Source organism: Pezoporus flaviventris, unplaced genomic scaffold (genome assembly GCF_033815535.1).
Source record: "Pezoporus flaviventris isolate CSIRO_AGI_PZ_B2104156 unplaced genomic scaffold, CSIRO_AGI_Pfla_v1 ptg000025l, whole genome shotgun sequence".
Taxonomy (NCBI): domain Eukaryota; kingdom Metazoa; phylum Chordata; class Aves; order Psittaciformes; family Psittacidae; genus Pezoporus; species Pezoporus flaviventris.
In genome coordinates, this window is record NW_026892573.1 from 22,299,357 (window position 1) to 22,313,019 (window position 13,663).

The 13,663-nt window shown below is 37.9% G+C and overlaps 1 protein-coding gene across 1 annotated transcript in view; it reads left to right on the top strand.

The window, feature by feature from the left end:
* TRPC6 (transient receptor potential cation channel subfamily C member 6) overlaps nt 1–13,663 on the top strand; it is an 86,212-nt gene that overhangs the window by 51,617 nt on the left and 20,932 nt on the right. Inside the window, exons 2-4 of the mRNA XM_061457832.1 lie at nt 1,944–2,718; nt 9,193–9,378; nt 9,777–9,941. Coding sequence (XP_061313816.1) covers nt 1,944–2,718; nt 9,193–9,378; nt 9,777–9,941 — 1,126 coding nt within the window. The remainder of the gene's footprint in view (nt 1–1,943; nt 2,719–9,192; nt 9,379–9,776; nt 9,942–13,663) is intronic.

Sequence of the window (13,663 nt, forward strand, 5' to 3'; positions counted from 1 at the left end):
CCACATTCCATACCTGTGATTATCCTGCAACAAAACTTTTCCCTTTAGGCTGAAGACGTTAACAACTTGAAGCATTTCCAATGCTGCAGAAGACTATGTCTCTGAAACTGAGAAGGCAGAAAGGAAGTTTATACTTAAATAGAAACAATCTTGCAGAAATATCTTGTACTGCTACTCTTTGTGAAGAAATTTTGAGTCACAAAGGACTGGAGTTTTTTACTGTCATTTAAATACTCAAATTCATATTCATTAGTAAGTAAATGAATAAACTATTGCTTGTGGTTATTATTTTGTGGGAAATACTAAAAATACTGAAGTGTATTTGAGCGTATGTACGTAAAGAATCATTAAGCTACCATTCAAAATAAGAAAAAAGATGAAGTAGTGAATATTATGTATTTTATTAGAATAATTCTAGGAGATAAAATTGCAGTTGAATTTCTGTTGAGGATTGGGATCTTAGTTGACTGAAGTAAGAAAGTCATGAATTAAGTTTTCTTCTTGTTAAAGAGAATGTAGCATTGCTCAGCAAACAGCTTCAATACGATTCACTTCATGTTTTAATAAATAATTTCTTAATAATTAGTATAAGAGATGAGGAATGGCTGAGGGTTTAAATAGAGTAATGGACAACATTTCAGAGCTATCTTGAAGCAAGAATTGGCAGGATTTGTTGGCAAGCAGCTGAGTCGAGGAATAAATAGGCTATCAAGGCTGTGAAACGTAAAAATGAAAAGGATGATGGAGATAAGGACTAGCAGCTGCCATATAATGTATTCAACATGCTTTTATCCTGTACAGATTCAGTTTATGACTGAGAATTCAATCATAGATGTCATAAAATCGTCATCAGGGCTAAGAGGAGAAACCATATCGAAAATGTAAGTTAGGTGCTGAATTAGTGATGGGGGTAAGGATGCTAAGAGCAAGTGAAGTCAGGCTGCCTTCTTGAGGCAAAAGGTCGTTTAGAGAGCTTCCGTAGTTGTGTGCCCTGTGCAATACCTCATCCCACCACCGCTGACTCCTGTCGCACTGTGACTTCTCTTCACTCTGAGCTGTGACTTAGCGCCAGCCCAGACCAAGCAAAGAGCTTTGCATGAATGGCATTCTGAGGAGATGGTCGCTTTCACAAGAGCCTCCTGAGGGCCAGTGGGCTCCTGCTGGGTCACTGGGACTCCTCCTGCCAGCTGAGCAGGTGTGGGCTGTTCTCACTGCATTGTGCTGTCGATACTGGCTGTCTCAGGACTGAGGCAGTCATTGCACATCATCAGTATTCTCCGGGTTATTTTTGTAGTTAAACTATGTATTTAAACAATGAACTTGAGAATTGATTTTTTTTTTTTTTTTAATACCTACTTCTTGTTCCAGTGAAGTCTTGCAAAATATCTGCCAGATCTACCAAAGATGTCAGGAAGTAGTATTCATCCAGAGAAAACTTAAAAACACTGTAATGTTTTTCTTACTGCTTTTCTAGATTAAAATAGGAAGCCATTTTTCTGTGAAGTGACCATACGTATCAGAGGGATGTGTGGGATACCAGATGGTGATGACAGTTTTAAATAGGGGAGTGCTGGAAAAGCAGAGAGGGGCTTCTGTGTAAACCTAAGAACCTTACTTTTAAAAATGTTAGTCTACCTATGTAGAATAAGCAGTAAAAATTGTGCAAAAGCTGTGGAGGACAAAAGAGGGAGATTTAAGTGTAATATTAAATGACGGTTGACTAAGGCTTTTTCTTCTTTCTGAAATAAAATGTGGCTGGCTGCTCATTCCAGGGCTGTGCAGTGACAGTGGTTACAAAATGCATCAAAGTCAGGGTTTCTGGTCTCTTGTCAGCATTAGAAATTTAGAGCAGATAAATGATTAAAATATTTGTCTTAATTATTATTTTAAATGGATATGCCCTTGCATAAAACAAAACTAATAATTTCTCTATTTCTACGCAGGCGAGGCAACGAGAACAGACTAGCGCTACGAAGACAGACCATTCTCCGGGAGAAGGGGAGGAGGCAGGCCAGTCGAGGGCCAGCCTATATGTTTAATGACCACTCAACAAGTCTTTCTCTGGAGGAAGAGCGCTTTTTGGATGCAGCAGAATATGGGAATATCCCAGTGATTCGCAAAATGCTGGAAGAATGTCCCTCGCTCAATGTGAATTGTGTGGACTACATGGGGCAGAACGCCTTGCAGCTGGCAGTTGCCAATGAGCACCTGGAGATCACAGAGCTTCTTCTGAAGAAGGAGAACCTGTCTCGCGTTGGGGATGCCTTGCTTTTGGCTATTAGCAAAGGTTATGTCCGGATAGTGGAAGCCATCCTAAACCATCCCGCATTTGCTGAAGGCAAGAGGCTTACATTGAGTCCTAGCCAGTCAGAGCTCCAGCATGATGACTTTTATGCATATGATGAAGATGGGACACGGTTTTCCCATGATGTTACACCGATCATTCTGGCCGCTCATTGCCATGAGTATGAGATTGTCCACACTCTGCTGAGAAAAGGAGCTCGGATCGATAGGCCACATGACTATTTCTGCAAGTGCAGTGAATGCAATCAGAAACAAAAACATGACTCTTTCAGCCATTCAAGATCCAGAATCAATGCCTATAAAGGTCTGGCCAGCCCTGCTTATCTGTCTTTGTCCAGTGAAGACCCTGTAATGACTGCCTTAGAGCTCAGCAATGAGCTGGCCGTGCTTGCCAACATTGAGAAAGAGTTTAAGGTATGTAGAGGGATACTGATTCTGACAGAAACAGAATTGGAAAATTCAATCAAAGCTCTTTCTCCCATTCCTTGAGCAGAAGGAGATCAGCATCATCTTCATAAATCAGAGAATAACATTGTAAAATATATAATTGTTCAATGAATGTAAAATTTCAACCTTTGGGAATGTCTTATTCCTCTGTGCTTATTATAATTTGTGCTGCTTATGTAGAATGTACGACTGAACTCACTTTCCACTTCCCATCGGGCAGAATAGTAAAGGAAGCCCTTCAAACCCATGGGTGAAGGTGGCTTAGGACAGGGGAAAGAGGAGACTGAAGTGGTACAGATTGGTCACTGGTGCAAGACAGATTGCACAGTTCTGTTCAACTATTATGCTTTCTCATTATTTTCTCATAGAGTGAAAGTTTTCTCTTTGCAATGTTTTTCATTTAGTCACAAAAATGACTGTAAATAGTGTCCTTCTATTCCTTCTTTAATATGCTGATTTTCTCTGTTATTTCTACTCCATCTTCCTTCTTTTACTTATTTGTACTTAGTTTTTTTTTTTGTGAACTTGATGAACTTAAAGACTTCTTCAGGATAACACAAATAAATTAATAGTTGAGACCCAGAGATTCAAGGCCCCTTAGATCCTTGAAGTGTGAGTGTTCTTTGGGATGAATGTTTTGGGGCTGCTTTATTATTATGTAGATAAAATGGTGCACAGCCTACAAAACTGTTAACCACAGTTTATTTCTGTTAAGACAGTAAGAATGTAAGCTTTTTGCTCTCATAAAATGCAATGCCAGGCCTTGTGCAAACATTGGCAGTGCTTAAACTAACTTAAGTTAGCTAAAATCCATTGGACTGGGTTTTCCTTATGGGAGACTGTTGAAAAGCTGATGCTAGTATATGGTACTCCTGTGACAGAGCAAGATATGTTGACTTCACCAGGAGGAGATCAGACCCCCTCCAAAGCAGTGACGGAATAATTTCCAAATTGAGTTAGGAAGAGTTTGAAGTCGTTCTGATCAATATTTAATGTTACTATTCATAGCAGTGGTACAGTTCACAAAGCCATGAACCACTCAGACAGACAAACCTAAACTGAGATGCTGCAATTCAGGATTAATTATTCCTGTCTCATGCTCATAGGTGTACCGTTGTTGTGGCACCAATCTGTTATACAAAGCTGAAATATTTCTTGGAGAGGGAAAAGAAGGAGGTGGAATGTGCAAGGGGATCTTAAAGCCAGCATCTGAACAGGCAGGATAGGAGCAGAGGACAATTTTTGTCAGTAAGATGAAATGCTGGGAAGAGCATTTAATTAGTGCAGCAGATTAATGTCTACCCATGAAGTTCCCAGCAGAAATCCGTAGGACTTAAGTGGACTGAGATTTCATCAACTGCTTGCATGTACAGTTCAGAGAAGACTATTTAAACCACATATTCTTGTCTTTTCTCTTTAGCAGCTGCTGAAGATGTGAACAAAAGGACTTGATTAACTTAAAGAAAAGTAAATTTAGAACAAATGAGAAAAACATTTTTCATATACCATAAATGCAGCCTTTTAAGTTCACAGCTATGGTGAGATAAATGGCATGTCTGATTTGTAGGGACTCTGTAGCTCCGTTAACCACAGTTGAAGAAAATCAACAAGCTAAAATCATCATCTGGAACAGTCAGCAGGAATTGTCCTTCAAATGTATGCTGCAGCATACAATTGTTGCAATGAGCTGGGAGTGCAGTTATTTGTCCCTGGTCCCACCAGTGCAGGAAGAGAGCACACAGGTGAGAAGAGGTGGGCTCATTCAGAGAGCAAACTTAGGTAGCCTGCCTTTCAGAGTCATGAGGAGGCCCTTCCCGAGTGACTTTTGGGTTTTTGGTTCCTCTCTTGTCTCAGTTGCCTTCTTTCAAATTAGAGCTGTACTTCTTAGTGTTGTATAATGAGTTACAACAGAGATTTTGAGGTACTGTCCTTCAACAGAAACAGGAGGCTTAGACAAGAGACAGAGCAGCTCCATATTGCTGGAAGTTAATCAGCCAAGCTCTGCTGGGGATGTACATGCTCAGCATGTAGAAATAAATGGAGTGAAGGTAAATAGGAACAATCAGGAGCAGGAGCACAAGGCAACATGAAAATTCAACTCTCCCTTAATTTGAGGTTTCACCAGGAGCAGCTGACTGGCAACATAAGGTCTTTTGGGAATGTTTTTGTAGGTACTAAAATCATGTGGTGGTTCTGGATAAATATTAAGGACCATGGAGTATGTTTATACATGCATTGATGAGAGTTGACATTTACACTATTGATAAGTGATAACTTTGACAATATCTAGACAGGCTGGGGGCTTGACTGGGAAATACCTGTCTTAAGTTCAGTGTAGACAGTACAAAGCCTTTGCAAGCAAGTTGCAGAATATGGGTACTATTGTGTTTACTGAGTGAGTCTGGGCTTGTCTGTGCTGCTGCAGGCTCAGATCCCTGCTTGCAGCAACTTATCTGAAAATTATTACTCTTGCTTTATTTCATGAGTTTCCTGCAGTTATCTGGATAGTGTGGTCCCTGCATGAAACTGTGGTTTTCATAAAAATGTGTTACACGTGTTAGGGTAATCAAGGCAATTTTAGGGCATAAATTAGCTGGACATGCAAACTTTAGCTCCACCTAGGGTTGGCCTCAGCCATTTAGAGTATTTCAAACCTTACTTAAATGAAAATTGAACTTTGTGGTAATACACCATTTAAGTCACCTATTATATAGTGTTGATGGGGTATTTATCTGCAGGGGAGCTTCCTAGTGGGTGCCTGCAGCCAGTGGAACACATAAATCCCAGGTTTTCCTCAGAGAGAATGGAAAGGGTTAATGTTCAACTGTGATGCTGGTTGTTTTCTGACTATCTTATAAATTACTCCTCTCTCCTGTATTACACCATCACTTAATGTTAGAGATAGCATTGACCATGAAACTGTGATTCATGCAAAATAGGAGATGCCATAATCAGTAGAAACCACTATTCTCTGGAATAAACTCCTCTCTTTGCTTCAACCCTCTGTAATGGTGTCATTTAGCGTTACACACCTGTTGCATTTGGTTTCAGATACAGTTTTTGCAAGTATGGTGGAAGATCATTTTTTATTGGGAGTAAGAACAAAAAAAAGTAGAAGATGACTTCTGCAGGAAAACTAACTGGAGAGATGTGTCAAGTGGAGTGTAAGAGTACTGTGCCAAGCAAACAGATAATTCAGGCTTCCTGAGTAATTCTGAGATCTTCAGGATTCTATCTTTTTGACATGACTAAATGTGCAGCTTTACAGGTTTGATATTATGCAGAATATTTTTATTTTGGGGGATTGTGCTCATAGTTTTTGTCATCTAAATTGTTTGCCCACCCTAGGGCTAATATCTCTACTATGTCCGTAAGGATGCAGATGATATCTGACACATGTTGTCCTGCAGAGATGTGACCTAGAGTTTTGAGAGCGACAGCTGTGGCCCAGTGCTATTCAAAATAGATAAAAGATTTGTGTTTAGTACAGAGTCCTCTGCAGCTACAATGGCAGCAGACTCTTTTATTGTTTAATGGGGTGGAATGGAAAATGTATTTTTAAATTAAGCATAGACATGTTACTGTTTGCTGCAAATTAATGCCAGTGCTGCCCCTTCATCTTTGGTGTGGCAAAATTTGGCAAAACTGTTTTTTGGCTAAACTGTTGAAGAGCCCTGAGCCAGTGTTGCCACGTGCATGTTGTCACATGTGTGCTGTACTGCTGAATTAAAGGCTGATGCTTTTTAGAGCCTCCAGCTATACTTCAGGTGCAAACTTTCTTTCCGAGTCTCCCAGGACTGGTTTTATAATTCATTCAGTTTCAATTTGCAGTGAAGGAAAACTTGTGGAATTAATTGTGTGTCTTTGGCCATTTTCAAAACTAAGTTAAGCCAAAAAAATTCCCATGTTCCCTTGACTCACATTAATGGTGAGAGACATGGAAGACTGTGGGAGAAGGGGAACTTTCAGTGAATGTGTGACAGAGTGTATCAATAATTTTTGCTGTCACTACATATTGAAGTGGACCAAGGAGACAAAGGGCAAAAGGCAGCCAGTGCAGTAGTCTCTGCAAGTTAACACACTTGATTTCTTAGAACCAAAGTTGCCCAAATAGAGCTCCCTGACTAATGTTCAGACCCTGACAAATCCTCCTGTAGCAGTTTAAGATATTATCATCCCGTCTGTCCTCTATAACCTTCCCTGGAAGGATAAATTCTTCATAAGGAATATGTCTGAAGACAGTGACCTGTGAACTGGAGCGGTGCCGTGCACTGCCTTCAGCTGACTCTGCTGGTGACAGAGATGCTGTGCCGTGGCTGTGGTGGAGGCGTGGTGCTGGGCAGCTCTCAGCTCCTCAAAGCTCATCTGCTGTAATCTGACCAGTGAGGGCATTTCAGATCAGCTACCACCACTTGTCATGGCTGTGGCAGTATTTCACAGGAGGGGAAGCAGGTTTAGTGCATTTGCAAATGAGAAAGTAAACGAGTGAAGTTTTTGAATGAATTTACTGGCTGCTAATATATATATATGATACCATGTACAAACTTAAATTCAGAAGGGGTATTCTTCTAAGTGTGAGTGGGGATATCTGGCTTTTCTAAAAGTGCCTGTTCAGTGTTCATTCTGGTAAACAGGACTACACTCAGACCAAAATCATATTCATCGTTAAAATAAGTTGTATATGATTTTTCTTTTGAGACTACCCAAAGGCATTGGACTCCTAGGAGTCACCTGAAATGGAAAATACTGATGAAGAGTGTGTGTGAGTGTGCATGTACAAATATGTCCTACCAGAAAATACGTGCCCACCAGTATATTGCAAATATATTACACTATTTTTAGGAGTTATTTCTGAATGCCAAATTATTTTGTTCCTAAATTTATTGAAAAATACTCCTATTTTCATTCGAGGTTCAAAGGTCAGATACCAGTTTGGAACAGTTCATGGTACCTAATCATACAAGGGTGCATAATTTGACTCTTACGAACAGTTTTTCTTTTTGTCTGTGAACCTTAAATACCTGCTTTTCCTTCCATTTTAAAGAGGACATTTATGTATTAAGATGACTGAACACTGAATCTTATCTTACCTGCTGCCAAACAGAAGATGATCTATTACTCTCAAAAAATGTCTTTCTGTAGTGCCAGGAAGTCCGGATTTTGGTTAATCTTTCTTATTACGCTTCTGAAGAGAGGGAAAATAAATAATACATTGAAAATATGTAGCATGTCATGAAATGGTTAGTTTTAGTATTTAACTTCTCTTGTCTTTGTAGAGACATTAAAGTTCCTTTCTCTTGTGTAACAGATCTGAGCTATCTTGCTTACATTACAGTATTAAAAAAATAAATCACTAACACTTTTATGTAGACATATAATAGTGTCTATAACTATTTGTTTGTGAATGGTTGCATCTATCTAAGTAAAGTGAAATGTAAAACTTGGATTCAGTCCTTTAATATATTAAAGTAATAAACTGGTATTGTGGTCTTGTGGGTAATAAAGCAGAAACATGCATGAAGTATAGCCTCAGCAAATAAATTAGGGTATTCTATATACTCAAAATAATGGTTTATCTTCCAGGGTGTGCATCTTCCATTCCTGCATGAAGGGAGTAATTAAAAAGAAGGGACTAAATAGAGACTAAGAGTGGGAGAAGAGGGAATGCTATGAAGAACAGACCGGAATAGGGGAAAATGTGTCACTACAATAAAAGGATTCCTAGAAAGATACTTGGAACATAAAACAGAGACTGCATGAGCAGTCCTGTATGGTGTGGGGTGGTTTGGAGGGTTTTATTTTTATTCTTTGGGAAAAATTCTACAGCAGTTTCATCTTTTTAGGACATTTTTGACACACGTATGAGTAAATCTCCTGTAAGGTCTAGGCCAGGGGCAGTATGTTTGTACATAATTTTTAGCTTTAGATATCCATCTGTATCTATAGCTACCTGACTTGCTGTCTGTCTAGCTATGTTAATCTTTTATGACCCAAACACAGCTGCAAGTAAGGGGTGGTTAATGATCTGTGGATTGCAGTGATCAAAATTCTCTTTTTCTGGTTGATTTATGCCTTTTGGAAAACAGTGACTCAAAACTTGAAATAGTCATTAAAGGATGTCCTACTATATTTCTGAAAGTTTTTGTTTTTGTTTTTTAACTTCCAATTGGCTCTAAAGCAAGTCTAGAGAAGTTGTTTGTAAAAGTTGATAATGTAGATGTCCAAGGTAACCAAGGTGAGACAAATCCTACTCTTTGAACGTTCAGGGGAAGCAGATGTCTGATACCAAAGTGCTGTTAATCTACCAGACAAAAAACCCAAAAACATGACCAGATGCAAACAAGCTATTGATGCTTACAGATGCGTAGCTGGGATGTAGAACTATTTCTCTCATGTTAGGTCAAAACAAGAAGTTACTTTCTTTTTTCTTTTCTTTTCTAGAATGATTACAAGAAATTGTCTATGCAATGCAAGGATTTTGTAGTTGGACTCCTTGATTTGTGCAGAAATACAGAAGAAGTGGAAGCTATTTTGAATGGTGATGTAGAGATGAGCCATAATAATGGAGAACATGGTCGCCCCAGCCTTAGCCGCTTAAAACTTGCCATTAAGTATGAAGTTAAAAAAGTAAGCAATTTTGTTGACCAAGCATGCATATCATGATAGTGGTATTAAATTGTGCTGTTATTAAATGTTTATGTTTTGATAGCCTGTAACACTAGATTTTGCCCAGATAAAGTTTATGTTTAATTATCCTTAGATGGAAAATAATAGTTTGTGATGGAACACAGGGTCATTAAAATAATAGATATTTAATTAATGGATTTACTGTTGCTGATAGCACATGCCTGCATGCTGGGATTATGCTCATCAAAAAACTTTTTCTTATACCTTGTTAGTGCTCCTCTGAATATGAGCTTGAGTTGTTGCTATTCCAGCATTCTTAATGTACTTCATATAGGTGTTATTTTAATAAAAGATTTTCTGAAAGCAATACTTTTTTGTGCTCCTCTTCTTTGTTACAGTTTGTAGCACATCCAAACTGCCAACAGCAGCTTCTTTCAATCTGGTACGAGAATTTGTCAGGTTTACGGCAGCAGACCATGGCAGTGAAGTTCCTGGTTGTTCTTGCTGTTGCGGTAGGACTGCCCTTCCTTTCCATGGCTTACTGGATTGCTCCTTGCAGTAAGGTCAGTCTGTGAAATCTTGTAATGGCCTTTTACTAACTCTTGTATCATCTGTATGTAGATTCCAGTCTGGCAAAGATAAAGCATGACTATCAATTACTTGTAGAAACATGTTATTTTAATGGAATGGCTTCAAGATTGCATGTTAGGACAATCATAATTAAGACAGGTAAATGTGTTATGTTAAAGGCTGTGTATATTAAATTACAATGGCTGAGCAAGAGTTGTGTTGTAGAAATTGTAATTCAGAAACAGAGTGAAATCATTCTTTATTTCATTGTTGCTGTAGTAGGCGGATGCAAAGGATCATTTCCCATTGATTCAGATATAGGCTAAGCTCAGGCTGTGGGTTGATTCCAGTTACCTCAAAGGCAATTTTATTTTTTATTATTAAAAATTAATAGATAGAAGTCACTGAAATGTGAATGCCAGAAGTTAAAACAATCATCATCAGTTTTAACTGTTGACTTGTCAAGACAGTGCTTATACTTATCAGGAGGTTTTTAAAGCAGTAACACAGCCTCCTTTGCCTCTATTTATAATGAATGCACAGGCTGGATTTGGATGCTACCACTGTGTCTGTTTCAAATGGTATATGAAGTATAGAAAACCTTTCCACTGAAGAGGGATTACAGTCTCTGACCTTTCTTTCTGAACTTTATGTTGAATCTCTGTTTTATTTGGTCACAATCCATTTTAAATGGACACTGATGGAAAATTCCCTAGAGAATATATTAGAGAGAATAAAAGGGACATGTAGGGTTTATTCAATGGGTTACAGTATAGCACCTATGATTTTAGCAGGTTGAATCCTGTACACATGCGGTGATTCCAAGGGAAGAGGAAGGTTGAAAGGGAGGACTGAGCCCTTTGTGTTGTTTTGGTTTTGTTTGTTTTTTATTCTTCTCTGAGAGGGGAAAGGTGGGCCTTTTTTGTTTTGACATGCTTTTCATTTATTTCAGTCTGGACAATAAAGATAGGTTATATAATTTTCACTTCTGTGTATAGTGACTGGGATTTTTATGAATGCTTTTGTCTTACAACATGCCTTGAGATTGAACGTACTTCAGTAATTGCCTTTCAGCTCTAGCAGTGACTTTCTATTTGTCATTTTCCTTTTTCCAATGATTTATCGTACCTTAAAGTAGTTTTGAACCATTGTGCATTCTGAAGAAAGCTATTTCAGAGTTCCTTTTTAAAGTCAAGGTTCAAAGGACAACATTCTTTAAGGTTCCACATCCTTTGTCGCTATTTAATTGTCTCATTGTGTGATATATATGTTGAATGCTTTTTGTTTCATTACATTCTGCAAATATAAAACCTAATCCACCTTTTTTTCATTAGTTCCCACTTCTTACCTTGTGCTTCACTCATACCTCAAATTTTGCTTTTTTTGAAGACAAAAATATTCACTCTTTGATTTCAGGATAGGATGGCTCCAATATGGAACATGGTCGGTATCAGCAGAGTCTATTCTGTGTATGAATAGATGGAATTTTATAAATCTCCTCTCCTACTGAGATAAAGTACCCATTGTTTTTCCAGGTTCGGCACTGTAGGGCACAGTGACAGAAGAGTGAAAATACTCACAGTATTTGTGGGGAAAATAACAGCTTGCAGTGGAGTTACTGTGACACATTTCTTTATATTCTGATGCCATGGCTCTGAGAAAGACAAAAATATCTTTACAAGATTTGCAACATCTCTGTCAGTTACCTATACAGCTGACCGGTTTTATGTTTAGGAAAATGATAACTTGAGCTTGACCCACAGGTATTGAATTGAGAGTTTCATATCTGAAAGAAAATTCATAGAAATACGTGGACAAAAACCTGTTGTTTTGAGAGGAATTCACTAGAGTCAGATGCTGAAAGGAATTAAAATTGCCCCTTATTTGGGTTTCAGCCAGCAATCCACATGGAGGCACTTTGAAGTTTTGTGACCTGTTTGCTCTGCATTTCTAATTGGTAATTCAGTGTATCAACTGACATAATTAACCCTAAACCTCTAGAATACTATTTTGTTACATGATATTTTGAAAGAGTAAGAACTCTTTTCAGTTATCTCCAAAAATCTGTAATGTCTATGATGTTCAGCTATAATTAATAATAGAATTTAGGATTTTAGTTTTATGAATTCTTAAATAATTTACTCAGCCCCTGGCCAAGATGAAGGATCTGATTTGAAATTGAGTCTTCTTTCACTGTTCCCAGCCTCCTGGGCTGGCATTTCTAAAAAAATAACTTGGTACGTTCCTACATGTTTTCTAGAAGCATGTTCTGAGGGTTGTACGTATTCCTCTTTCACACTGTGGTAGGGGAAAAGAAATTGAATGCTATGTCCAGTATATGAGAAGCTAGGAAATGCTTTTCCTAGGAAAGTATAAGTATTATATTTTTTGTTATCAGTCCTTTTCTCCTTTGTGACAAGTGTGCTACATAAAGTCCTATTTTATCATTTCTGTATCAATACCATACTCCATCACATTATGATAATGATTGTTTCTGCAGAGTCACAAGGGGAAATAATGTGAATCACTGACCGAGTCCTCAGTGATTTCAGGTGACCCTGTATACAGACAGATACATGTTGAAGTATCCACAGTGTAACTAGTGTATATCTTGTCCTAAACCAAACCAATCTACAAAACACTCTCCAAAACTCTATAGCAAACCAAAGACTATAGTGAAAAGGATCAGAAACCAGAAAAAAACAAAGAAAGCAAAACCGAAACCCACTTAAGTTACAGAATGAGATTCTGAGCATTTAGAAGACCATGTCTTGATCTGCATGCCTTGGTCTGTGAAAGGGGAGGAAATATATTATGTCAAAATGCACAGTGAAAGTGTATTAAGGAGAGACTCTAGCTTATAGAAGAGTCCAAACTTTAAAGGTTATGGCCTTGTTTTTACATATTATTTTTAATTTCCCTGATTCATACTTTCTGACCTATCCCTTCTCTGTAAAGAGATTGGGAATTTTAAGTGTCATTTAAAGATTTTATTGGATCATTGTTACATGGCAATGTCATAATAGCTTCCAGCATTTGTGTTATCAGTTCAACCATAGTCAATCCTACTTCCAAGGGAGATTTTAGTACATGTACGTAAAAGACTATTTTTGTCCCTTTTGAGGGGTGGAAGGGAGGGCACTAGTAGTTCAGTCTTTTAAATTTTCTATTTTTTGAACAAGGCATATATTAACATTACTTTCTTCAGTATCTTTACTTCTTTTCTGGGTATGTCTCTTTCTGGCATCTTGTCTCCTAACCCCATCTTCATTTGTGAACACAAGAATAATGCATTTAAAAGGACACTGTCAAGGTACTTTATCATTTTTCAGCTCTGCTTTATTGTGTGTTGTTTATGACTGTTCCTTCCTATCTTGAAATAAAATCTTTCCCCATGACAGTTACCTGTTCTTTTTGTGGTTCAAGCAAAATAATTGGTCATTGAAGTTAATCTTATGAGGCTGATGCAATATTTTATCTAATAAAAGATAAATTAATTTTATTGAGTGAGAAAAGTAATGAATGGCATGGGTTTGTGAAACAATATAATAGAGAAAGAAGATCTAATTTTGTGCCTGCTAACCTTGACAGTGCTCTTTTAACAGTATCTTCTTTTTACATTTGTCTAGTTCTCTTACTGTTATCTGTATTTGAGACCTTAGAATCGCATCCTTGGCTACATCCTCTTACACTGTGTTTCTGTAAAAGCTGACTG